At 43.4% G+C, this 26,676-nt stretch overlaps 1 protein-coding gene and 2 pseudogenes across 2 annotated transcripts; 2 read left to right on the top strand and 1 right to left on the bottom strand.

The window, feature by feature from the left end:
• The first annotated feature begins 1,770 nt into the window (after nucleotides 1-1,770).
• On the top strand, nucleotides 1,771-5,496 carry LOC112868585 (procathepsin L-like; annotated as a pseudogene). The gene is made up of 8 exons (XR_015243305.1): nucleotides 1,771-1,895; nucleotide 2,005; nucleotides 2,179-2,301; nucleotides 2,400-2,545; nucleotides 2,760-2,985; nucleotides 3,747-3,909; nucleotides 4,551-4,668; nucleotides 5,123-5,496. The product of XR_015243305.1 is annotated as a procathepsin L-like (transcript).
• Nucleotides 5,497-12,822: 7,326 nt separating this feature from the next.
• Nucleotides 12,823-13,764, top strand: LOC112868644 (large ribosomal subunit protein uL10 pseudogene; annotated as a pseudogene).
• Nucleotides 13,765-18,433: 4,669 nt separating this feature from the next.
• LOC112868510 (procathepsin L-like) lies at nucleotides 18,434-22,456 on the bottom strand. Its single transcript, XM_025931484.2, has 7 exons — nucleotides 22,331-22,456; nucleotides 21,919-22,038; nucleotides 21,676-21,818; nucleotides 21,045-21,273; nucleotides 20,163-20,325; nucleotides 19,426-19,543; nucleotides 18,434-18,710 (listed from the first exon to the last, which is right to left on the bottom strand). Exons 1-7 carry the CDS (start codon nucleotides 22,454-22,456, stop codon nucleotides 18,611-18,613), a joined length of 999 nt encoding a protein of 332 aa, XP_025787269.1. The 3' UTR covers nucleotides 18,434-18,610.
• Nucleotides 22,457-26,676: the final 4,220 nt, after the last annotated feature.

Genomic DNA, 26,676 nt, shown 5'->3' with positions numbered 1-26,676 from the left:
AAGGATTTTCTGTGACCTCACAAGGAAGTAGTATTAAATTAGCCCTACTCTATGCTCATGCCTGACATGTATTATTTCCTTTAGTCTTCACAAGAATCCTCTGAGGAAAATCTATTGCCCCATGTGTTCACTGAGGAAACTGAGGCTGAGGGTGTTACAGAGCCTGCGGGCCCCACACCTGGAGAGCTGTAGAATGGCCATACTCGCCCAGCCCTGACTCTGAGTCCCTGTATGGAATCCCTTTGCAAACTGCTGTCCTGGAGCAGAGAGGTGCTGGAGACAACACATGAGTAAGATCACTGGGGTGTCTCAAGAATGTAGGTCTGAGGAAGGAGGTCCTGAACCGCTAGCTCACTGTCTAGCCATATGGAATCAAAACCAGTTGTCAGAGGGCAAATTCATAAATACTGATAAATACTTTATTTCTTGAAATAAATGTCTTTCTGAAACTTTTTAAATTAAAGCTGAAGAAAAGTATGTTGGACACTGAGGAACACAATATTCCATAACGCAGAGAGTGGGGAGGAAAACGCTATTTCTACATGCTGCCTTTACTCCTTTTATTAAACCAAATTTTTCTGGAAATAACTCTTTTCTGTTGGTTTTGAGAAAGGCTTTAGAGGGAAGAAGAATCTCTACCTGGGGGAGGCAGGACAGGAGCATTACAAAATGCCACGCCTTCTTGGGACACCCCTCCCTTCTGCCCCTTTCCCTGAAAGGACTTGAGCCTTGCCCAGCGCATGCCCTGTTTGGGGGACATGCCTGACCTCTCCAGATTCTTCCATAACCCAGGGGCATCCCATCCTGACACAGTGATAACACCTCCCACTGTGGGCTCTGCATCCTCCACCTGAGCGACTTTGTTCAGAATAAACAGGAACCACTAGACTAGATTATCCTGTTCTCATCCCTCCAGGAGATTTTCACCAAAAACACTAGGACTAAAGGACAGGCAGGGTGATGCTGAAAAGCCAGTTGGGGTTTTCCGGGTGAATTCTTTTCATGAACCATCCACTAACGCATAAATTCATGGGAAATAGTTGATGTGGGCCCTCAGGGAGGCACCGGATCCCTCCACAGGGCTGTCCCTAGTCCTCCAGCTCACCTCCCCTGGGACCACTGAAGCAGGCAAAAATTCTCCTGGGATAATTAGGGACCCAGGCATCACATGCCCCAGCAGCCCAGAGCTCCAGGGCACAGAGGCCCCGCCCACAGGATGGATCAGCCAATTGCAGGGCAGGCAGGTGGTGGGGGCAGGGTTGCTAGGGCCAATCCCAGACCTTAAGTGGACAGCCTCCTACCCATCGCCAGGTCTCCTGGACATGCCCTGACCTGAAGCTGTGACTGAGCTGCACAACTACACCTGCCACAGGTGAGATCCCCAGAACTGGCATGAAGAGTGGGCCACCTCTGAAAACACTGGGGACAGCTGCCTTGGGGGCCAGGGGTTTGGGGCTCCAGGAGGCACTCTTCCAGGACCTGACCCCTCCAGACATGGCAGCTTGCCCCACACACCAGGACTCAGGACTCCTCACTCCCTGCGCTGCCATTTACATGTTCTGGAAGCAGTAGGCATGTCACAGGGCAGGGAGTGGGAGCACTGCACGTCCCACAACCTCAGCCTTCTTCCACAGCCCATGTAAACACTCAGGAGGATAAATTCATTCTTTCTGCTCTTAGTGACTCTAACATCTCAGAAGGAACAATGGCTTTTTAGACGGTTTGGTCTAATCAGAAACTCATGTGTTTTCCTTTCCTAGGTTTTGAAACATGCACCCTTCCTTCTTCCTGGCTGCCCTTTGCCTGGGAATAGTGTCAGCTGCTCCACAAGTCAAACAGAGCTTAGATGAACAATGGTCCCAGTGGAAGGCAACACACGGGAAACTATATAGCATGTTTGGTAACATTTAAGCTGTCCAGAGGGACCCCTGAAGAGAACAGTCCATGCTAGTGTGAGTTCATAGCAGGGAGTGGCTTCTTTAGGCTGCTCTTACCAAGGCACAGGGTACTGTGACTGCCCACAGTGTGGGCATACATGTGGTTGCTGGAGAATAACTCCCAGAAGCATCACGCATTCCTGGCTGTGGTTTCTCCTCCTGTCTTTGAGCACATCCACTAGGTGCATATCTGGTGGTTTTAAATAGAAATAAAGATGATAAGTTATATGTTTGTCTCCAGGATGAAGAAGGACAGAGGAGAGCAGTGTGGGACAGGAATATGCAAATGATTGAACAGCACAATCGGGAACACAGCCAAGGGAAACACAATTTCATGATGGCAATGAATGGTTTTGGCGACATGGTGAGTGTGGCACAGATTGCTGAACATTTCAGGCTTCCTCTAAGTGCTTTTCCAAATCATCTCATGCTTGCCAACACTCTGTTTCCTTTTCCTTGAAGACCAGTGAAGAATTCAAGCAGGTGTTGAATGACCTTAAAATCCAGAAACACAAAAAGGGAAAGCGTTCCAAGCACCTCTCTTTGCTGAGATCCCTTCATCTGTAGACTGGAGAGAGAAAGGCTATGTAACTCCTGTGAAAGATCAGGTGGGACAATACTCAGCAGGTCCCTCTCAAGAGTAAAGCCAAAAGGAATCAGTGTCATTGCTATGAAAATTGAAGCACAATATGCAGTTTGCTATGGAAATTGAAGCACAATATGCAGTTTGTTATGTTTTAGAAGAGTTTTCAGACCTATGGGCTGTTGTTAAAGTCTTGCAATTAATTTTGTAGGCTAAGCGCGTTTGCATTTTGTTTTCAGGGTGACTGTCATTCTTGTTGGGCTTTTAGTGCAACTGGTGCCCTTGAAGGACAGATGTTCCGGAAAACTGGAAAACTTATTTCACTGAGTGAGCACAACCTGGTAGACTGCTCTTGGTCTTAAGGCAATGGCAGCTGCCGTGGTGGCCTAATGGTTAAAGTCCTTCCAGTATGTTAAGGACAATGGGGGACTGGACTCAGAGGAATCCTATCCATATCATGCACAGGTAAGTGGAGTTCCTTATCTTTTATCAAAGTTGAGCATATTCAGTAGAAACAGATCCTGTATTTAGAATTCTTGTATGTGATATAGACTCTATACCTGCAAACGGTCAGAACTGCCATTAAAATGTATTAGCCTACTAGCACAGCTGTCTGATTACTTCATTACCATATAGCTGTTCCTACAACTATGTTACACGGTGACGCGAACACCATCTTATATACAGTACAGGTCTCCAGAGTGAAAACTTTATGAACGAGTAGACCCAAAGAGTGTCTCATTGGATAGACACTGCTAATTTTTCTTTTTTTTTTTTTTTAATTTTTTTTTTTTCAACGTTTTTTATTTATTTTTGGAACAGAGAGAGACAAAGCATGAACGGGGGAGGGGCAGAGAGAGAGGGAGACACAGAATCGGAAACAGGCTCCAGGCTCCGAGCCATCAGCCCAGAGCCCGACGCGGGGCTCGAACTCACGGACCGCGAGATCGTGACCTGGCTGAAGTCGGACGCTTAACCGACTGCGCCACCCAGGCGCCCCGACACTGCTAATTTTTCAACTTCAAAACAATCAAACCCATTTTATTTATTTTTTTATTTTTTCAATATATGAAGTTTATTGTCAAATTGGTCAAACACATTTTATGTCCTGAGATGCTTTATAACAAACTTGACTTGGAAATAATTCAGTTGCAAACAGTCTTGCACTCCTGTTCCCCTGGAGGTGGATGGTAGTGATCAAGTCTCTCCCCCTTTACCTTTGAAAGAATGAATCCTGCAAATACAAGCCTGAGAATTCTGTTGCCAACGTGACTGCCTTCTGGAGTGTCGTAAACAAGGAGGATGGCCTAATGACCACAGTGGCAACTGTGGGGCCTGTCTCTGCTGCTGTAGATGCAAGCCTGAATTCCTTCCAGTTCTATAAAAAAGGTCAGCATGTGTCTACATAGAAAAGTAGGCAGGACAAATGGGGAACCACCATCATATAAGGCAAGATTGATCTATAAGGTATGGATTTCATGTAGTTGTTCCTTCAGCACATGTGATTTTGTGGCTGTTGTTCAACATATTGACATGACTTGACCCAATTTCCTCTCTTTCAAGCACTTCATAAATATATTTAAATGGCTACATAATTTGATTGGTATAGCTTTAACTTACTTTAGTTTTTCCCAACTGTTAAGCCTGGAAGATTTCCAACGAGTTTTACTAATGAAATGGATGCTGGAAAGAACCCCTTGGCTCAAGTGATTTTGTGTTTTTCTGCTGCTTCCCAATGCTGACATGGTAGAATAGAATGACAGGGTTTCAGTGAGTGTTCTTCTATCCCTCTTGACTGTTCTTCACAAAAGAGATTGTGATGATGTGTATTTCTGCTGGTATTGCAGGGAGATTTAGGGAGGGCCTAAATCCCTAGCCTTGCTAAACAAAAAGAACTGATGTCTAAGTCTTATTGGATTTATATTCCACCTGAATTTTGAGATGCCTCCTTTACTGCGGTGACTTGGTTATTGTTAGATGTTATCATGTCGCTTTGATGTCCCACCTTGGAACTGAATTTACTTTTCCAGGCATTTATTATGATCCAAAGTGCAGCAATAAACGCCTGAATCACGGTGTTCTGGTGGTTGGCTATGGCTTTGAAGGAGAAGAATCGGATAACAAAAAATATTGGATTGTCAACAACAGGTATAAAAAGCCAAAAATATTTACCTTTGGAATTGAAAAGGAAATCCTTTTGGCATCAGTGTTTGGATACAGATCGTCAAACCCTTGGGCCCACTTCCGAGACCCCAGAAGTGTTTGCCCCACTTAGTGGGAACAGAGACATATTCATTTGATGACATTAAGCTACTCTTTCAAGCTTGCAAGGGTCCTGCTATAGTTTGAATATCACTGCATCTGAAACACTTCTGACCCCAAGAAATTCCTTTTCCTGTCTCTCATTTTGTGGTTTTGTGAAAGTTTTGGGGATAGATTTCTCTGCTGGGTTAGAACTCAACCATGAGCGAGGATGGCCTCTCTTGAGTCTTCCTGAATCTGTCCTGGCCTCTGGGGCACTGCTGAGTGTCAGATGTTATTGTCCATAAAGAGAAATGTGTTTATTCCTCTGTAATAAATGAAAAACCCCATCTTCTTTCAGCTGGGGTGCAAATTGGGGCAAACACGGCTACATACTCATAGCCAAAGACCAGGACAACCACTGTGGAATCGCCACCATGGCCAGCTTTCCTGCCGTGTGAGATGATGGTGTAAAGAAGACCTTGATTGGCAACAAATTATCCAGAAAATGGGTTTTATTTTCAAGGTGACCACACCCTACTGTATGGGATGAAGCACTTGAATGATTGAATTCTCAAGTTGTGATTTGATTGTGTGACATTTTACACTGGGAATGTTACCACTCACTCATTACTGCTGTAAACACCTTTGTATCAGTGACTTGTCTAGTAACTTCAGAATTTTCATTTTTAAAAAAAAGTATGAAGGTTTACTTTTTAAAAATAAAACAACTGTAGGGGCACCTGGATGGCTCAGTTGGTTGAGTGAGCAGCGCATGATTTCGATCCAGGTCATGATCTCATGGTTCAGGGTATTGAGCCCCTTGTCAGGCTCCATGAGCTGACAGCACGGGATTTTAATATCTTTAGAGAAACCCACAAACATGCACTAATTACCATTAATGTTTTCCTCCACCATAAAATGTTGTAACAAAAAGGAAGGACTTGAATATATTATGATTTGTAACTAAGTTTTGGTGATGATTGAAATACATGTGCTGCTTAGAATGGAAGTTTCCTCTCTTCTGACCCCTTTCCTTCTAAAAAGAACCCAGTGTTTAATTGCATATCTATTTAACCAAATTTAACTTTATAATTCCTGAATCATTTGGTTCCTTTGCAATTTATTTTGATAGAAATTATGAAGGTCTATGAAATATGGGAAACACTGGTAATAACTTTATGGTACCTACAAGACCTAGGGAGGAATCAAAATTTGTTTTCTGCTTTATTTATTACATGCCTATGGGATTGTTTTAAAAATAAGGTTTTTTAAAGTTTATTTATTTCTTTATTTTGAGAGAGGGAAAACACAAGCAGGGGAGGGGCAGAGAGAGAGGGAAGGAAAGAATCCCAAGAAGGCTTCAGGCTCTCAGCACAGAGCCTGACATGGGGCTCTACCTCACAACCTTGAGATCATGACCCGAGCAGAAATCAGGGTACAGTCACTCAACTGACTAGGCCCCCCAGGTGCTCCTAAAAATAATTTTATGAGAAATGCAGTTTGGGCTTTTTAAATTTTTAAGTAAATATAAATGGCTTTGTAAATTACAGAAGCTTCTAATATCTGCTGAATCGTTCACACATCAGCCAGGTCTTCCCACTTTCCCTCCCATCAGCACCTGCACAAGTTCTCAGAATCTTGGGCTGAACTCCCAGGATGGTGTGGAGAGTAGGCTGAGTGAGCCTGTCATGGTGAAGCAAGATGACTTTTACAAGGAGTCCTTTCTAGAAGATGTTCAGAGACCGACTAATGGCAGACTGCATGTTCCAACAGACCCAGCCTTGTCTTCATCCTACACACCCTTCTGCTCAGTGGCCTTGCCTCTTTCCATCACGAGGTGGGGTCTCAGCCCTTCCCCAGGTCCCTGGGCCATCTGGCGACAGGCAACAAATACAATACAGCAGCAAGTCTCACTGGGGACAAAAGCCAGGTGATAGGAGCCTGGAGCTCCTCAGGGGTATCCTGGCACACCTGTTCATGGGATGTTGCTTAAAGGTCTTTGTTTTCTTAGACTCTTTTCAGGAGTAAACTTTGGATCATGGAGGCCTCATTGTCCATACCCTTTCCAGAAACATCTCTTGTGTCCATGGTAGAGACTTATTCTAAGCCTGGAAAGTTGTCACTGAGTCCTTTTGTAAAGAGGCTTCTTGGATTGAGTCACTATTAAAATAAATATACTAATGGTGATCCTACTCACCAGGAGCAGATTGCAATTCATTCAAACTAGAAAATTTTCTATATTTAGAACATTTCTTAGAGATCTCTCCCTTGTAGCAGCTGCCTTCTTGGTATTTAGGGGGGGATCAAAATGAAAAGAAAACACAAGCCAGTATAAGGCTAGTGTTAGGGAGTCTCTTAATAAAAGAACAAAAATCAGAATAAGAATCAAAAACCAAATCTGACATCAATCCCCCTTCTTATATCTCCTTCATCCCCACACCTCTGTCCCTGACCCTCCAGGAGATCTTTTGGATCTCTGGGCTCCTGGTCTAGAAACTTTCCCTTCAAAACCGAGCCCCAACTCTTCAGCCAGTTCCCTTAAATACAAAAACTCCAACTTTCCCAGAAAAATCCTGAACGCCCAGCTCCTTATTTTAACTATTGTTTCTTTACAAGATTCATAGAGAGTACCTCGGCCTGGTCTCCTGGCCTGGGAAATACAGTTTGCTCCTGTAAGTGCTGAGTGTTGAGAAGTACATCTAGCAGGAGCGGCCAGGAAGGGCGGTAAAGCTCATGCTGCGGTCCGTACAATTGCTCAGAGTCTCCAGGGCTTCGTGATCAAGCTCTGCCAGTTCCAGGCATTCCTGAGCAATGCCCTTGAGGAGGGTTTCCTGCACCCCTGTCACAAAGAATTCATGTCCCTTGGACAGCTACAGACCTTTTCAATTAAGAAGTCCCTTTACCTCTACTCTCAGAAGATCCTACCAAAATGACAGAGAAATTTTAAAAATTAATACGTTTTTACAACCCAACTCACAGACACCTTCACTGGCTGCTAAAGGGAGTCCTTCCAGCCCATGAGTATATGGCTGTTACCAGGCAGGCCAAACAGCCCCCCTCACAGAGGACACAGAGGGCCGCAGCCTCTCTCTGGCCCTCCTGGGAATGACCAGGAGAAGGCCCAACTGTTCAAGGGTTAATAGGAGCAATGGAAGAGGCCTGTTCCCCCAAAATGAGTTGGTCTACAGTTGAAATATACACTCAGGTGTAGAGGAACACCCAAAAGCGTTTGTTAAGCATTTTATACAAACTTTAAAAAGCATACTGTATTCAATCCAGTAGCCCCAGAACATAGAATTCTTCTAATTTCTGCTTCTGTGGGAAATTTCCCCCCTGATGTTAAAAAACAGGGGCACCTGGATGGTTCAGTCGGTTAAGTGTCTAACGTTGTCTCATGTCATGATCTCACCTTCTGTGGGTTTGAGCCCCCCGTTGGACTCTGTACTGACAGCTCAGAGTCTGGAGCCTGCGTCAGATTCTGTGTGTCTCTCTCTCCCTAGCTTGCTTTCTCTCTCCCTCTCTCAAAAATAAATGAATAGACATTTAAAAAAAAACGTTAAAAAATAACCCCGACAAGTACGCAATAGTGTGGTAGGTTGGACAGGGTAACCGCTAAACAAAATAATGGGGGCAGCTACCTGGATCTTTGAATATCTCACAAGAAAGCCAACAAAAAGAAAAGAACTAAAAACAACAATTATTGCCTTACAACTTGAATCTTTGGAAAAGCAAATATGTGATGGAGAAGACTCCAAGCCCACTCCAATGGGACCCTATTTGCCTCCACACAACTGCAGATACTGCAAATAAATCAGGACAATGGAGGAGACATTGTCCTGCACTTAAGAAAAAGGGGAGTCTCGGGGCGCCTGGGTGGCGCAGTCGGTTAAGCGTCCGACTTCAGCCAGGTCACGATCTCGCGGTCCGTGGGTTCGAGCCCCGCGTCAGGCTCTGGGCTGATGGCTCAGAGCCTGGAGCCTGTTTCCGATTCTGTGTCTCCCTCTCTCTCTGCCCCTCCCCCGTTCATGCTCTGTCTCTCTCTGTCCCAAAAATAAATAAACGTTGAAAAAAAAAATTTAAAAAAAAAAAGAAAAAGGGGAGTCTCAGAAACAATTTCCCCTAACCCTTTAACCCTGAAAAATTCATTTTTCTCCTGACAGCCAATTCCCCCTTTAGTTTTTTTAATGTTTATTTATTTATTTTTGAGAGAAAGAGAGAGCATAAGTAGGGTAGGGGCAGAGAGAGAGGGAGAGAGAGAATACCAAGCAGGCTCCATTCTGTCAGTGTAGAGCCAGAATTGGGGCTAGAAAACATGAACAGTGAGATCATGACCTGAACTGAAATAAAGAGTTGGTGACTTAACCACTGAGCCACCCAGGCACCCCAACAATTCCCCCTTTAGTGACAGGTCAGCCAGTATTCAGTCACCCCCGGGACCTACCAGAAAACTCCAAACAGAGGCTCAGGCTAGATTTCTTGATTGATGTTGGTGTGACTTTCTCTCCCTTCTGCTCAGAGGATTGATCTCTACCTGTCACCTCTGACTCTGTTCAGGCTCTCGGAGTCTCAGGGCGACCCATCTTACTGCCTGAGTCCCAGCCCTGACCAGCCCAGCCCAGCTCAGTATCTTCAGGCCCTGTTCACATTCCCAGGCCTTGCTGCTTCCCAGATGTTCACTGGCAAACCTTCTTGGTAAAGATTTGTTATCTACATTTAATGCCAATATAAGTTGCAATAAGAAAAGACATTTTTGTTTCCTCACCTTCAGGTCAAGCTCCAAGTGTCCTGCTGTCTTTACTGGAAGTTCATCCTGAGATAAATTCCTCTGAAGAGGATGGATGTTTAAAAGATGCCCGAGTCAGTCTTTGGGCTACACACACGGTTGAAGTTGAGTTGTTAGGAAGTGGGAGCCTGGGTGCATTTCTTGGGAGACGAACCCACCCTCGCCCTAGTGGCCCAGCACCCTCCCTCTAGAGACTCGGAGCAAATGATACCCTTGTAACAGAGTCTCTTTTGAACCACAGCATCCTTGTCTTTACCACCCGACCCTGTACCACCCCAATCTTGCCCATAAAGAAAGAAGGCAAATGTGACTCAGAGGGAAACCAAATCCATCAGTTTGCACAGGATTTAGAAGCCATAATCTCTTTCATAATTTCTCGGCATCCTGTGCCCTGCAATCCAGCTAATAATTTTCATCATTCCTGCTGATGCAACCTGGTTTACAGAAATGACCTGTGAACAGCTTCCTTTTCAATTCCTCTGCACCCTGACTCCTGGTTTCTTGTGCCTTCACAGTTAAAAGGAGACCATTCACCTGGCCTTGCATACCCCACGGATATTTGGTGTATGCAATATTTTCCCAAGTCCTTAAAGTCCAGCTAGACACTGTAACTTCTACCCAAGGCTCCCTGCTGGTACCCTTTCCTCTATAAACAAAGCCAGCTGGGAGCTTTTATGGATTCCCTCATTCTCTTAGGGGCATTAGCTGAACAAAGCAGACAGCTTATACAGCTCTACATCTAGACTCCAAGAGATGTAAACAACGGTTTTCTATTTAGGATGACGTGACCTGTTTAGGACATGCCTCAGGGCATTCAAAATCTCACTCCAAATATTCTTGAATCAATTATGTCCATCCCTCTCCCCAAAATGAATACACAGTTACATAAATCTTGAGGGGCAGCTGGCTACTGCCTCCAAAGGGTCCCTAATTTGCAATGTTTGATAAACCTTTGTATGCTCTTCTCTCAGTTATCAATGGACGTTAGAGGCATTAACCTCCTTTGAAGCCTTGAAACTGGCTCTGTCCACACCCCAGCTCTTAGCTTACCTAACTTTGACAAGCCCTTTCATTTATACTGAATGAAAGGCATGGTGCTGCTGCATGCTTTCTGGGACAGCCTTTTGCCAATCAGATACAGCCAGGAGCACATTTCTCATGCCCATCAGACGCTGTGGCATCAGGTATGTCCCCATGCTTTCCTGCGGTGGCCACAGCTGCCGCCTGATGGACAAAGCCAGCATTCTGACATTAAGCTCCCCTATTCACCTGTGTGTCCCCACGTGGTGCCTGCTGTCTTACAAGTTCATAAATCATAGCACCTCTCTACAACATGACAGACCCGTTACAAACAAGCACTTTTAACTAACCCTCTGTCATCTTATTTCCGTTGCTAAAAGGCTTATAATTGCTGACATATTACAACTATTCACCCTCCTTCTAAAACCATCATTGTTCACTGTTCAGCGCATACTAAGACAGCTGATGTTGCATCTTTAGAAAATGATAGGGTTGACAGAGCTGTAAGTATGCACCCCAAACAGGCCCCCTTGTTCTTTCTCCACCCAGTTGTGAACCCTGCCTTTATCCCTAACTGACAGTATTCATTACCCGGCAAATGCCCCACAGTCTACAAAGGACAGTCAGATACAAAAAGATGTCAAACAACTATCAGATGGATTATACAGTGGGCCAAATGGACTTCCTAGAGCCCCCTTTCTTTTGACCCTGTGGCTTACACTTACCACCCACCAAATTGGACACAAAGATAATGAAGGACCAAAAAGACAGTTGGATTTGCCCAGGCATCCACAACATTCCTGACCAAATGATTTCCCAGTGAATGATTTGTAAATCCCGGGAAATCTCTGAAAGAAATCAGCACACCCCAGGAAGGCTTCCTAGGCCCACCTGCCCTCGGTGGTTGTATAGACGGATTTGATAGATTTGCCCCAAGCCCTGTGCTATTCTCACTGGTCACTGTCTGCATGCTCAGCAGATGGTCTGATGCTCTCTGACTAGATGTGGCACTGCCACAGCAGGCAATAAAGAAACTAACACCTCCATTTCTCCTTATGGAGAAATGCCATTCCTTATGGTTTGAATCAGACAAGAAATTCTTTTTACAGAAGGTGTAACACACCTGTTTGCAAAATCTCTGGGGTACATATTAAAATTTCATACCATATATTATCTTCAATTATCAGGGCAAATGGAACATTAAAATCTAGACATAAGATGGATTGTAAGATAAATATCAAGAAATTAACCATGAAAGGCCACTTTGCTCCTGCGCCTTATTAGGATCCAGAATACTCCAAATAGGGGAGACGGACTGACCCCTTTTGAAAGAGTGTTTGGTTGTCAAAGCCTACTGGCATCTCTAAATCTTCCATCCGTGGCTAGACAATGTGATGCTATGACTAACTCGAGATGAGGACTCTCTAGTACACCTGAAGCACCTTGCCAACAGAGAAAAGAGGCATGGCCTCCACCAACTGGTGAGGCTGGCCACATCTGTCCACCAGAAGACCAGGTGGACTTCAAGATCTTTGGAAGAAGATGTGTGCAGTCACCTCACTGGGAAGGACCTTATGAAGTGCTGCTCACCAGCTACACCACCATCTGAACAGAAGAAAAACCCTTGAATTCTTGGAAGCCATGTCAAAATCAATTTTATTTCAGAACGAGTTTTAATATCAGAAGTACACTGATGCAACATTAGAACTTAGGATTTCTCTGTTAAAAAGGACAAAACATTTTCTTAAGAGTGTTAGTTTGGGGCACCTGGGTGGCTCAGTTAAGCATATGACTTTGGCTCAGGTCACGATCTCATGGTTCGTGGGTTTGGGCCCCACGTCGGGTTCTGTGCTGACAGCTTAGAGCCTGGAGCCTGCCTCACAATCTGTGTCTCCCTCTCTCTCTGCCCCTCCCCAGCTCATGCTCTGTGTGTCTCTCCCTCTCAAAAATAAATAAACATTAAAAAAATGTTTTAAAAAGAGTCTCAGTTTGCTTATTACAAAAAATTATAAACAAAGATTTTTCTTCTCTTTAATGGCCAATGGCCTAAAAATACAAATTTTCTATGCTTTGTCTTTATCAGATTATTCAAGAAAACTGAGTCTTAATATTAAAAGAGCTAAAGTTTGTTCACTATTGTATAACCTGCAGCATTTGCCTTTAAAATCTTTTATTCTTGGCCCTCCTCTCTCCAGGCGTCATCATGAGAGTGACATCTTCCTTACACTCTGCATGGCAATCATTGATATGCATCCCCATCATGCCCAGGGAAGACAAGGTGACCCAGAAGTCCAAGTACTTCCTTAAGATCATCCATCTTTTGGACGATCATCCTTCATTGTGGGAGCAGACAACGTGGGTTCCAGGAAGACGCAGTAGGCCCCCATGTGTTTGCATGGGAATGCTGTGGTGCTGCTGTGGCATGATCCCCATGATGTATGAGGTCATCTGAGGGCATCTGGAGAACAACCAGCTCTGGAGAAACCGTTGCCTCATATCTGGGTGAGTGTGGGCTTTGTGCTCACCAAGGAGGACCTCACCGAGATCAGGGACATGCTTCTGGCTAAGATGCCAGCTGCCGCCCGTGGTGGTGCCATAGCCCCATGTGAAGTCACTAGCCCAGAACACTTGTCTGGGGCCGAAGAAGACCTTCTTCTCCCAGGCTTTAGGCATCGCCACTAAAATGTCCAGGGGCACCACTGAAATCCTGAGTGATGTGCAGCTGATTAAGACTGGAGACAAAGCGGGGGCCAGCGAGGCCACACAGCTGAATGTGCTGAGAAACTCCCCCTTCTCCTTTGGGATGATCACCAGCAGGTGTTTGACAATGGCAGCATCTACAACTGTGAAGTGCTTGACATCACAGAGGAAACTACATTCTCACTTCCTGGAGGGCGTCTGCAGTGTTGCCAGTGTCTGTCTGCAGATAGGTCACCTGATTGTTGCCTCACTGCCCCATCCTATCATCAATGGACACAAGCAGGTTCTGGCTTTGTCTGCATGGACTGGTTACAGCTTCCCACTTGCTGAAGCCATCACCACCACTGCTGTACCTGCTGCTGCCCTCAGCCCTGGCCAAAGCTGAAGCATAGGAAGAGTCAGATGAGTTGCATGAGGATATGGGATTTGTTGGTCTCTTGATTAATCACCAAAAAGCAACCAATTCAACCCATTTTATTTGTGGAACAAGGGAATAAAGGCTCACTTCTCTTCAAAAAGAAATCTTTTATTGTCACTTGGGTTGAATAGTTAAATATTGTTGCATAATGATATGTGATCCTATTTAATCAAATGTTCAAATATTTTGATTTTTTGTAACACACACTTTCCAAAATCAAATTCTAAAATGAAGTATTTTCACCACAATGCAATTAAAATATTCCAGAGGATCCATGGAACGTTTTCAAGAGATTTGGTCTTTTTATAAAAGGAAGATATTACACAAATTAGGCTTATTTCTTATGTTAAATTACATAGGAAGCAATGTCAAATAACAGATACTAACACCCCTAGATTATATTTACGTAGAAATATGTTAGGAAAATAAGTGTTTTAGAAATTGTATGCAACTCCTAGAAATCTGATACGTCCTGAGATGTTACTGTCGTGTGTCACAGAAACCACCAATTTCCTTGTCAACAGCCTTGTCATGATCTCTCATCAGATCTTTAACCTTGGACATTTTAAGTCTTTTATCATTTATAGACAGTTAGACTTGTACTCAAATGCTTTTATGAAAGCTTCTGCAAATGTGTTTCATCTGCAATGAGACCGATGGAAGGAACTCTTGTGTACAGATTTCTGATAACCTCAAGATCATAAAGCTGACCTGGGTAAGAATTTCCAGAATGAATGGAAGATCTGGATTCAAGCAGGAGAAGAATTAATAACATGAGACTGGATGAACAGAGGATGATTATCATTTTTATATATATTTTTGAAGCATTTCTGATCTTTAAATGTTTTTTCCAGTATTAAAAAAAACTGTTTTAGGCTATAACTTGAAAAAAGCAGCCGTTTGATAAAACATGCCTTTGTGAACAGACTGGGACACTTATCTTTTTCTCCCTACCTGATCTGTCCAGAATTCAAAAACTTTCAGTGAGTATTCTCATATGTTCATGACAATATGTTAATTTGCATAAGTTGAATAAGGATCTGCTCTCCTTGTAACAGGACACATTTGGAAACTCTGGTTATATCACCAAGGCTTTGACAGAAATGTCATATTCAAACGGGGACTTGCACAGACACAGATATGACCAGACTGCTTGAAGGAACTCAGGCAGACTTTATGGAGCCAATAAAGCCCATTGGAAAAACAGCCTGATACTTATATCTGAGTCTTTAAGCAAAGCAGGCAGTTTTTATACATTGTGACAAAGAGACAACAAATTCATGATGAATTAACAGGATGAAGAAAACAGATGTTTGGGACTGTTAATTAGTAAAAAATCCTAAGAAACTTTTTCTCATAAGCTATGCTTTACAGCAGTTTCATCATCAGGCCAAGTTAAAAAAAAAAAAAAAAAGCAACTATTACACTTTGCAAACAAATTGGTCTTAATTTGGCTGTCCTTGGTAAAAATGAAGGTGATTATAGAAAGAAACATTATGTTTCAATAACACACCATTGTGGATATTACAGTCTAATAGAGTTCACTATGAACTGGACGAGATCCTAATTTCTTCTAGTTTCCTCTGAAGCTTGGCCACAAGTCTCCAAACTAATATTTTCCACTTTTTTTCTATCCTTTTGACTTGGAATCACTGGATACCCAAAACTCCCCTTTTCCTGAAGCCCTACAAATGGAATATGAACAACTTGATGTAACCTTCTGAGAAATCACTGCAAAACTCATATGTAGACAATCTTCCTGCCGGTTCCTCTGTGAGCCTCTCAGAAAGTCTGTCAGCCTGCCACTACCTACCTACCTTATCTGCCTAAAGATGCTTTAAGCCCAGCATCTAGAGATTCTTTCAACTGGCTATCCTTGGAACTCAGAAACTGGTTTATAACTGGATCCTTTTATTAATAAACATTATCTTTCTTGTACTGCCATAGAATTTCTTCTTATTTATTACCTGATTGTTTGAAGCAGAGGCCTCCCTCTAGGAAGATACCTGCATTGCCTCTTACCGAAATGAATTTGACTGAACTGACTCACTGTCAGAACAAAGAGACTGGATTAAGGAGATAAAACTATCAGCTCAACTTTGAATGCGTGAATCTTCCAAGAAAGTTACAGAGGAAGGAACCACCTAAAAATGTGGACCAAAAATCTGGGCTTACTTGGCTGGGTGACAAAACCAAGCTTTCTAGCTACTAGAGCCAAATCAGAAGACTCTGAAATTAGCTATTTTTAAAACTTGTGCTGCTCTTAAAGACTGACAGGACGACAAGAAAAAAGGAGATGTATGAACATTAACACTGTCAATTAACACTCCAGACTTTGAAAAGTACAGGTTTCAAGCTAACCTTGTCTATCCCCACTGCTTTATTTATTTATTTATTTATTTATTTTTGAGCAGCAGAGAGACAGAGAGAGAGAGGGAGAGAGGGAGAGAGAGAGATGGGGGTCTCACCCAAAGCAGGGCTCGAGCTCACATGGTATGTGACTCAGACTCAGCAGCTGTGAGGTCATGACCTGAGCTAAAGTCAGATGCTTAAGGACTGAGCCACCCAGGCACCCCTGCTCCTTTATTTCATGTGGTAACAAAGCATATAAAGGGCTCCGACCAAAATGATCAGAATCATATTGATTTGGATACCTGGCTCTTCTGTCACTGTGCTTGGTGACAGAATTTATTCAGAAAATTGTGCCACACAACATGCCTGTTGAAGAATCATAGAAAATCGGATGATACATCAGAATTCCAGGTTCTTTTCAGCATTAAAGATCTTATTCCCAAATTTCCGAGATGGTGAATTAGACAAGGCAATCCTAAATCTGTCTATGATAATGGAACAAAGAGGGTTCAATACCACTATGTATGCTTTGTAAACACTCCAGTCAGAAGGTAACAGCTTGGCCTCTGGGGATCTCCAAAGTCATCATGTTCTAGATACCATGACTGCTCAGCAGGGGGAGCTCGTGCAATCATCAGTGGAAAATATTGCTTTTATCTAAACCAAATGAAGCATATAATGTCTACTCAAATCTTCCTTTAAAAAGGAATTAATATTTCACATCAGATAAATGAAACACATTTAATTGAGCAGATCTATTTCCAGGATTGTGGGACTTGTTTCATGAGGTGTGGGGAAACGTGTTCTCTTCTGTTTATTCATCCTCTTGCTTTTTTTTCCCCAAATGTTTTGAGTATAAATGACACATGATGTTACCGTAGTTTCAGGTGTACAACATAGTAACTTGCCAACTGTATACATTATGCTGTGCTCACCACAAGTGTAGCTACCCCCACCCTACATTGCTATTAAAATACTGTTGACTATATTCCCTATGCTGTGCCCTTGATTCCTGTGACTGATTCATTCCATACTGGAAGCCTGTACCCCACACCCTCGTTCACCCATTCATTCATCCTCATGGTGATCTATGCTTTTCTTATTCTTTGTAGATTTTTTACCGTTCATGTATGAACTGGATTTCTCTCTCCACAGTCACCTGCTCAGATAGTTAGTATGTGAACTTCCAGGGGAGTTTCAGAGGAAGAGATTGTGGGGGCCCAGGGATGTCACCCCAGAAGGTACCACATGGCATATTGACAATCTTGAGTTGAAGCTATTTGAGACACAGATGCTGCAAGGACACCCAGGCTGTCATATGTCTCCCCTGAAAGCAGAAAATGAACATTCCCGTATGAAAGGTCCCCTCCCTGTACTATGAGGTAAAGAGACATCCTTATCAGCAGAGATGGGCTTCAAAGCTGAGAAAGTTGTAGAAACAAACCTTGTTACTTTTTCACTCGTATACAAACTCAGCCCAGATGCCACTTGGAATTCCTGCAATTTAAAGCTCCCACACACCTCTTCTCTTTTCCCTGTCAATTCCTCACAAATAATTGTCATTGTCTAAAATGTATAAAAACTGCCAAAAAGACACCTACCTGCCTTGGCCATTCTGGGGGGGCTCAAATTCATTACTGGGTTTCCCTAGTTGTGTAATAAAACTTTGAGTGATTTTTTTCTACTGTTTACCTGTCTTATGTCAATTAAATTCTTAAACCAGTTTGAAGAATTATGGGGGAAATGAGGACATTTTATCCTCCCTCCAAAACCATTGAATTTTTTACTGTAAAGAAGTTTTTGTATTAAAAACCAAATCAGGGGCGCCTGGGTGGCGCAGTCGGTTAAGCGTCCGACTTCAGCCAGGTCACGATCTCGCGGTCCGTGAGTTCGAGCCCCGCGTCAGGCTCTGGGCTGATGGCTCGGAGCCTGGAGCCTGTTTCCGATTCTGTCTCCCTCTCTCTCTGCCCCTCCCCCGTTCATGCTCTGTCTCTCTCTGTCCCAAAAATAAATAAAAACGTTGAAAAAAAAAAATTTTAAAAACCAAATCATACCTCAACATATGCAAGTAAATTTTATTTTAAAAGGTAAAAATTTTATGCAATGTTTTAAAACATGAGCCTTCAGGGGGGCCTGGGTATCTCAGTCGGCTGAGCATCCGACTTTGACTCAGGTCATGGTCTCTTGGTTTGTGGGTTCGAGCCCTACATTGGGCTCTGTGCTGACAGCTCAGAGCCTGGAGCCTGCTTCGGATTCAGTGTCACCCTCTCTCTCTGCCCCTCCCCTGCTCACACTCTGTATGCCTCTCTCTCTCTCTCTCTCAAAAATAAATCAAAAAAATTAAAACACGAACATTCAAAAGTTATTAAGCAAGTTAATCACACACCACTGATTAGAGCAGGGATTAAAAAAGTAGTTTCGTCACCAATGAACAGTCACAGAATCCAACCACAACTTGTATCTTCAGTGATTCAAGTGTTTTATCCCCCACAATAAGATGTGATCGACTCTACAATAAAATCCATTTCCTGGATATTCTGTTGCCAGTCAAGGCCTTCTTCATCACCATCATCTCACACGATAGGAAAGCTGGCTTTGGTGGTGATTCCACAGTGGTTGTCCCGGTCTTTGGCCATTTTTATGTAGCCATCCATGCCCCAGTCAGTGCCCCAGCTGAAAGAAGAGAGAGTTTTCCAACTATTACAAACAATCAAAAACATGTATCTTTTTGAACAAGAACATCTGATACTGAGCAGTGCACCAGAGACCAGGACAGATTCAGGAAGAACCAGGAGAGACTGTTCTTGTTCATGGTTGAGTTCTAACCCAGCACAGAATTCTATCCACAGACCTTTCACAAAACTGCAACGTGAGCAGGAAAAGGAAAATTTTGGCACCCAGATGTGTTATAGAAATTTTTTTAAATTACAATTTAGAAATACAGTGGTACCAGGGTGCCTGGGTGGCTCAGTCGGTTGAGTGTCCGACTTTGGCTCAGGTCATGATCTCACAGTCTGTGAGTTCAAGCCCCACGTCGGGCTCTGTGCTGACAGCTCAGAGCCTGGAGCCTGCTTCAGATTCTGTGTCTCCCGCTCTCTGCCTCTCCCCTACTCATGCTCTGTCTATCTCTGTCCCAAAAATAAATAAAAACATTTTAAAAAATTGAAAAAAAATACAGTGGTACCAAAACTATATTAGGACTCTAGCAGGTGAGGCAATATCTTAACGTTGTCATTATATGACTATGTCTGTGTTCCCCCCTAGATGGGGTAAACACTGCTGGGATTTCAGAAGTGTGCTCAAGGGTTGGGGGACCTGCGTCCAAACACTGGTTCCAAAAAACATTCCCTTTTCAAATTCAAATGTATGTATTCCTCGATTTTCATACCTGTTCTTGACAAACCAATATTTTTGGTTATCGGATTCTTTTCCTTGAAAGCCATAGCCAACCACCAGAACACCGTGATTCACGTCTTCACTGCTGCACTTTGGATCATAATAAATGCCTGGGGAGTAATATTCAGTGCTGAGGTGAGGATTCCCACGTGACATGTGATAGTAACCCAGCCTAGCAACCACAGTAGGGGAGGCATTTCAAAATTCAGTTGTGATATGAATTCAGATGAGATTTAAAAGTCAGATACTTTTGTTTAGCTTGGGGGTGGGGGTGGGATTTAGGCCCTCATCTAACACCAGGAGAAATACTAACAGTCAACCTCTTTTGAAAATACTACATCTACCCTAGGATGTCACCTTAGGGAAACAGCAGAGAACATAAAATTGCTTGAGCCAAGGGCTTCTTTCCAGTGTTAACTTCAATAGCAAAATTCTTTAAAAGTTTTTAAGGTCTAACAATTGGAAAAAGGTGAAGTAAATTCTACCCATCGAATTATGTAGCCATTTAAATATATTTGTGATATACGTAAACTCATGGGGATTTTGGTCAAGTCATGGCATACAGAAACAGCAGGCATAAATATTACGTGTACAGAATGAACAACTATGTTAAATCCACACACCCCAAAATTCTACACTGAATTCTACATACCAAAGTGTCACTCTTGCTGTTTCTTAGGGTGGTTTTTCAATTTTTCTACCTATATTTCTACATCAACGAATACTTACCTTGTTTATAGAACCGGAAGGTATCCAGACTTGCATCAATAGTCGCAGAGACAGGCCCCACCTTTCGTAGTACCATCATAAGGATCTTCTCCCGCTGAGGGATTGTGTGAAAGGCAGTGATATTGGCAGCAGAATGCTCAGGCCTGTATTTGCAGGGTCCATCCTTTGAATGGTAAAGGAAAAGAAACTTGATTACTGCCATCCACTTCCTGTGGAACATGACTTCAAGACAGGTTGCAGGTGAAAGATTTCCAAGTCAAGTTTGTTGTGAAGCAACCCAGGAAGTGAAAGGGTATTTATTATTTTAAAATTGAAAAATTGGTGTGAAGGGTGCTGGTGGCTCAGTCGGTTAAGTGTCCAACTCTTGATTTCAGCTCAGGTCATGATCTCACAGTTGTAGGATACAGCCCCGTGTTGGGCTCTGTATGGAGCATGGAGCCTGCTTGGGATTCTCTCTCTCCCTCTCTCTGTTTCTGTACCTCTCCCCCTTTCATGTTCTCTCTCTCTCTCTCTCTCTCTCCCTTTCTCACTCTCAAAATTAATAAATAAATAAACTTAAAAAAAAAAGCAAAGCTAATTGGTGTGGATTCAATGAAACACTCGTGGTCTACCTGTCCATAAGAAGTTTTTCACCCTGGAGAAATCTGTACCCTATATAGAAAGGTATGCATATCTCCATGTAACGTAGAAATAAAAACAGCTATATGGTAACCATCTAAGCAGAGAACTGTGTCAGGCAAATACCGTTTAATGACAGTCCTGACAGTCTGCAGATAATCTACAATTGAAAATGAGAATGTTAAATATGGTGTCTGTTTTCTTCAAAAGCATTTAGCTCTAAGGGCAGAGCTGGAATGGTGACAAGTGAGGAGCTCTACTCACTCTTGCAACATATGGATAGGATTCCTCTGTGTCCAGGCCTCCGTTGTTCTTAACATACTGGAAGGCATTACTCATTAGACCACCATTGCAGCCCTCATTGCCTTGAGGCCAAGAGCAGTCCAGGAGGTTCTGCACACTCAAGGAAACACGTTTGCCAGTTTTCCGGAACATCTGTACTTCAAGGGCACCAGCTGCACTAAAAGCCCAGCCAGAAGCACACCGACCCTGGAAACAAATTATAAAGGTCTCAATCTACAAAACAATTAACAAAAGTGACAACAGACCATCTATACAAAAACTTTTAAAACATAGCAATGGTGGGGTGTCTGGGTGGCTCAGTTGGTTAAACGTTTGACTTCAGCTCAAGTCATGATCTCAGGGCTTGGGGGTTTAAGCCCTGCATCAGGCTCTGTGCTGACAGCTCAGAGCCTGGAGCCTGCTTTGGATTCTGTGTCTGCCTCTCTCTCTGCCCCTCCCCTGCTCATGCTCTTTCTCTCTGTCTCTCTCTCTCTTTCAAAAATAAATGAACATTAAAAACAACAACATAGCAACACCATATTGTTCCATAGCAGGGGGCCACTTTCTTTTTGGTTTTCCTCTTGGAGAGAGACCTGATGACTAGTCATCTTTGTTACTCACAGGACTTACAGTGGATGTCTGTTTTCTCTCGACAGGTACAGAGGTGCCAGCACAGAAGGGGACTTTAAAAACTTCCCCATTCTCACTCTTCTGCATTTTAAGACCAATCATCATGTGCCTGAATTCTTCATTGGTCTTCAGGGAAAAGAAAGTAGAATGTTTACAAACATGAGATTTTGGGGAGAAAGTACTGAGAGAAAGAACAAAATATTCAGCAAATCCATGCCACGCTCACCATGTCACCAAAGCCATTCATTGCCATCAAAAAGCGGTGTTTCCCTTGATAGTATTCCTGATTGTGCTGTATAATCATTTTCATATTCTTCTCCCACACTGCTCTTCTGCATTCTTCAACCTAGAGGCAAACATATAACTTATCACCTTTATTTCTATTTAAAACCAACTGACCTGCTCCAAGTAGATGTGCTCACAGAGAGGAGAAGAAGTCACAGCCAGGGATGGCCTGATGCTTCTGGGAGCTGTTCTCCAGCAACCACACAGCAGGACATATGCCCACACTGTGCACAGTCACGGTGCCCTGCTTACTGCCTTGGTAAGAGCGGCTTCAAGATGCAACTCTGTGTTACAAACTCCCACCAGTACGGACATTCTCTGTGGGTCCTCTGGATAGTTTAGATGTTACCAACCATGCCATATTGCTTCCCATGTGTCTCCTTCCACTGGATCCACTGTTCATCTAAACTTTGATCAAGCTCTATAGTAGCTGAAACTATTCCCAAGCAAAGAGCAGTCAGGAAGGCAAAAGGATGCATGTTTCAAAACCTAGGAAGTGAAAAAAAATGAGAATCTGATTAGACTGATCTGTCCAAAAATCCATCCTCCTTTCTTCTAGATGTTAGAGCCACTATGGTGGAGTAAAAACATTGAATTTATCCTCCCAAATACTTACACAAAGATTAGTCTAGCCCCACTGGGGATGCTCACCTAATCATGCAGCTGTGCAGATGCCCTCAGCAGATGTAGCCCCAGGGCTCTCTGATGGTGGGTGGGGGCTCCGAGGCCACCCACTTAAAGCCTTGGGGTTTGGCCTGATTGGCCTGTCCATACTGCTAGTACACTGTAATCTTCCCAATCTGCTTTCGTTTCCCAAGCTGATGACTTCTATTCTGATGTTTTCTTGGTGATAATTGCTTGTTCTTTACAGAAGAAAAACTTGTTGACCATGGTCTGGGGTCAACTCCCTGTCAAATGGTCCTTAACTGGTTTGACTAAAACAATAGAGCAGTCACAGTGGTCCAGCTAAGGGTCCAAAAGAAAAAGCTCATGCTTATTCAACAAAGAAAATAATGTTAAACTTCCATTTAGTTGATGCCATTATAAGATATGAAAAAAGTGTGTATTGAAGGCACACTGAAATATATTTAGTGGTGATTTAGTGATCTGTGTCCCTGCATGTCAAATCTGAGGACAGGGAGCTGGGAGGAGCTTGGGACTCCCCTTATTTCATTCTCGGAGGCTACATATCAAAGATTCAAAGCCACTGGTGGAATGGCACCCGGGTGACCGTCATTCCATAGGCAGGGGACAGAGGAACTATTGGGATCTCTAGCCTGTGACCTGAGAACCCCTTTCTTCTGTTTCTCATTCTTTCCTGATTGCCTTTCCACTGGAAGGTTACGTGCCTGGGCCTGTCTCAGGGGGAATCCAGGTGTGCTTTCCATTTTCTAGCATCCCCTAAAGTACTCTGTAGAGCTCTGGCCCTACTTGGGGAAGGTGGGAGCATTCACCGGGTTGCATTGGACTCTGGGAAAATAAGCTTCAGCAACTGGAAGGCTGAGCGATTAACACATCAAAAGGAGAAAAGCCATATGATTATTTTAATAGATGCTTTTTAAAAATAAAAAGAAACATGCTATTTCAAATCAGTGGGAAGAGAACGGTCAATAAATAGCCAGTCATCCAGGAAAAATTAGACGCAGATCCACAAAACGTATTACTGATGGATTCCAGAATTCAACATAAAAAAACAAAAGTATGAAAGTATTAAAAACATAAAAGAAAATGTATTTATGACCTTACACGGGACCAAAGACACTAAGCACAAAGTGTAAAGAAAAGATAGATGTGATTACGTCAAAATGGGAATTACACCCCACGAACAAAGTTAAAAGACACTCCACAGCACAGGAGAAAAATGTTTGTAACATGTAACACAAAGCGCACATCAAGAAACATACCTATTAAGGAGGAAAAGATAAATCACTTCAGAGAGATAAACTAAGGATATAAGACTACAGTTTGTGAAGAGAAAATACAAATAGTAGATGAAGCCATGGGAGACAGTGAGCCTCCCTGAGATCAGGAAATGAGAAGAACATGGCCCATCTGTTCTCAGCAGATCCACAATAAACAGCCGCGACTGATCCTTTCAGATGTCCTCAGGTGCTGGGACACGGCCCTCTTCTGCCTGCTGGAGAGACAGATCACAGGACGGCCACGGGACGGCAACGTGGCAGCTCTGTGGACATTGAGAAGTTTAGATAAGCAGGCCCTCTGACCTGCGGGTCAGCAGGAAAACCTAGATGAGCCTTTCTAAAGTTACATATTGTCTGTAAGAGCAAAAAGATGGGAAGGATCGAAGTGTCCAGCAGTAGGGAGATGGTTGACTGTGGAAAGCTCTTCAGTGGTTTGAGAAAGTTGGGAATTACTTAGAAACCCACTCCAGCTTTTATGAGCTTGGAAATAAATCCCTTACCTGGTTTTATACAAAGGCATTCTTCACATCACAATAGAGAAATTGAGGAAGAAATAAATACATTGGCTCCATGCTAAGGCCTTTTCCTTCGGCCTAACCTGTTGACAACATCATCTTTACTCTCTATTCACAACCATGTAATGAAATCTAACCACCTTCTTTTTCTCTTTCTTTTCTTTCTTTCTTTCTTTCTTTCTTTCTTTCTTTCTTTCTCTTTCTTTCTTCCTTTTCTTCTTCTTTCTTTCTTTTTTGCAAAGAATGGAAAGAGGCATGAAAAAGATATACAGGTAAGTAGGAGATGGTCTGTGGGTCTAAGATGGGTCCATGTATCAGTGAGTTCCCCAGAGAAACAGAACAGAGTTTAACCCCTCCACCCCATGTAAACACACACACACACACACACACACACACACACACTGTGTCACAGTCTAGATGCAGCATTCCTTCTTCCACAGAAACCTCAGTTTTGTTCCTAAGACATTCTACTATTTGGTGAGGCTTCAGGGGTTTGGGACACGCTTCCCCAAAGTAAGCGACTGTGGCATACTGGTTGTTTGAGCTGCAGGCACTTGAAAAGCAGCAGGTGCAGGAAGGACTCTCTAACATCCGCTTTCCAGAAGCAGGTCATAAGATTTCCCTGAGAAAGGTGTTCTCCCCTGAGAAAGGATCCAGCAAGAGAGCATCCTGACCAACCGAGGCTGGGAGTCAACACCGAATGCATCTATGCAAACAATTCCTAAATAATCCTGTTCTTCCACTAGTTTCGTCCCCTGCCCCCCAAAGTATCTCATTATCACTCCCCACAACTTACTGCCCTTTTTCTTGTCATTTCTTTACAAATTTATCAAGACTTTCTCTAAAGGTATAGAAGTTTCCAGTTGTGGTCACTCCTTGGGGTATTTAATTTGATTGTGAAGGCCCACATTGAATATAAAAATTTAATTCAACTTGGATGCTTCCTCTGATGAATTTGCCTTATGTCAGTTTAATCTCACATTAGTCCAGAGATTTTAAGAGCACAGGAAAACATTTTTCAGCCATGTGTGCTCAGGTGTGGGTTCTGCGTCCTGGCTGGGAACTTGTTCCCCACGCCCCACTGTCCTCCACCTGACTTGTGTAGATTCTTGTTGCAGAGGGGAACTGTTCTAAGGTCACTGCCCCATGATCTGCACACTAGAGGCTCAGCGAGCACTTGAATCAGAGGAATCCAAGCAGTCTGGGCAATAATCCAACACAGGCTGTGCCAAATGGTGTTACTAGAAAGGTCAGGCTTGGTGCCAACAATCACCTGTACAGGAGGAGATCCCGCCCCAACCACACAGGGCTTGGGTTGAATGCAGGTGAAATGTGGGCCCCACGGCCCCCTCCTCCAAGCACATTGTAGCAGTCTACACAGCACACAAGCGTTTGCAGGGACTGGACAAGAAGTATGCTGTTGCAGGGAAGATGCACAGCCCGCTGCACCCCTGCTTGCTCAGAGCTCATGATCTAGACAGGTGGGCAGCAGAAGATCCCTGCTGGCTGGTCACACTCATAGGACAGCACCAGGGAGCTGGACCCCAGGAGGTCAGCACTGTCCTCCTGAGACCACAGACCACCATCTTACCCAATGTGTTCCTTGCTCTTTTTCCAGGACAGAGTGAGACAGCTTCCCACGCTCGCCTGCTCACTGGGAAGCAAGGTGAATCGCTTTTTACTGTGGTGAAATATGCACAACAAAATTGACCCTTTTAACCGTTTTAATTTAGTGCAGTCACACTGTTGCAACCCTTACCACTATCCATCTCCAGAACGTTCCTCATCTCACATTGAACTCTGTCCCCATGAAACCCTAACACCCCTCTCCCCTCTCCTCTCAGCCACTCAATTTCGACTGTGATGGGGATAATATTTTTGGAAGGCTTATGTTCATTTTTGATTCACATTCGTATATGCAACACACCCTTGATTCACCAGAAGCATCCATTGCCTTGGGAAGTGTAGTAAAGGAGACATGAAAATAAAAGTCAAATGTTCAGGATTTAACTTGCAAAACCAGAGTTTTGAGCCCCTGGCTTTCAATAATAAGCCAGGCTTTATAGATAGATACACTGTCCTTCCAAATGCCAGATTCTCAGGAGAAGCTGGGTGGCACTGAGGACACTCTGATTCACAATCACCTTGTCTTCCACTGTGCATGTGGAAGACAAGAGACGAAGGAATCCAAAAGCAACATCATAACTGTGTTAACAAATGTTTACGTGGCTATCATGGACAAGGAATCCAGACTTCTATGTA

This window comes from Puma concolor, chromosome D4 (assembly GCF_028749965.1).
Source record: "Puma concolor isolate L17-30 chromosome D4, mPumCon1.1.hap2, whole genome shotgun sequence".
Classification (NCBI taxonomy): Eukaryota; Metazoa; Chordata; class Mammalia; order Carnivora; family Felidae; genus Puma; species Puma concolor.
The sequence above is the reverse complement of the archived record's forward strand: the minus strand, read 5'-3'. Positions and strand labels throughout refer to the sequence as shown.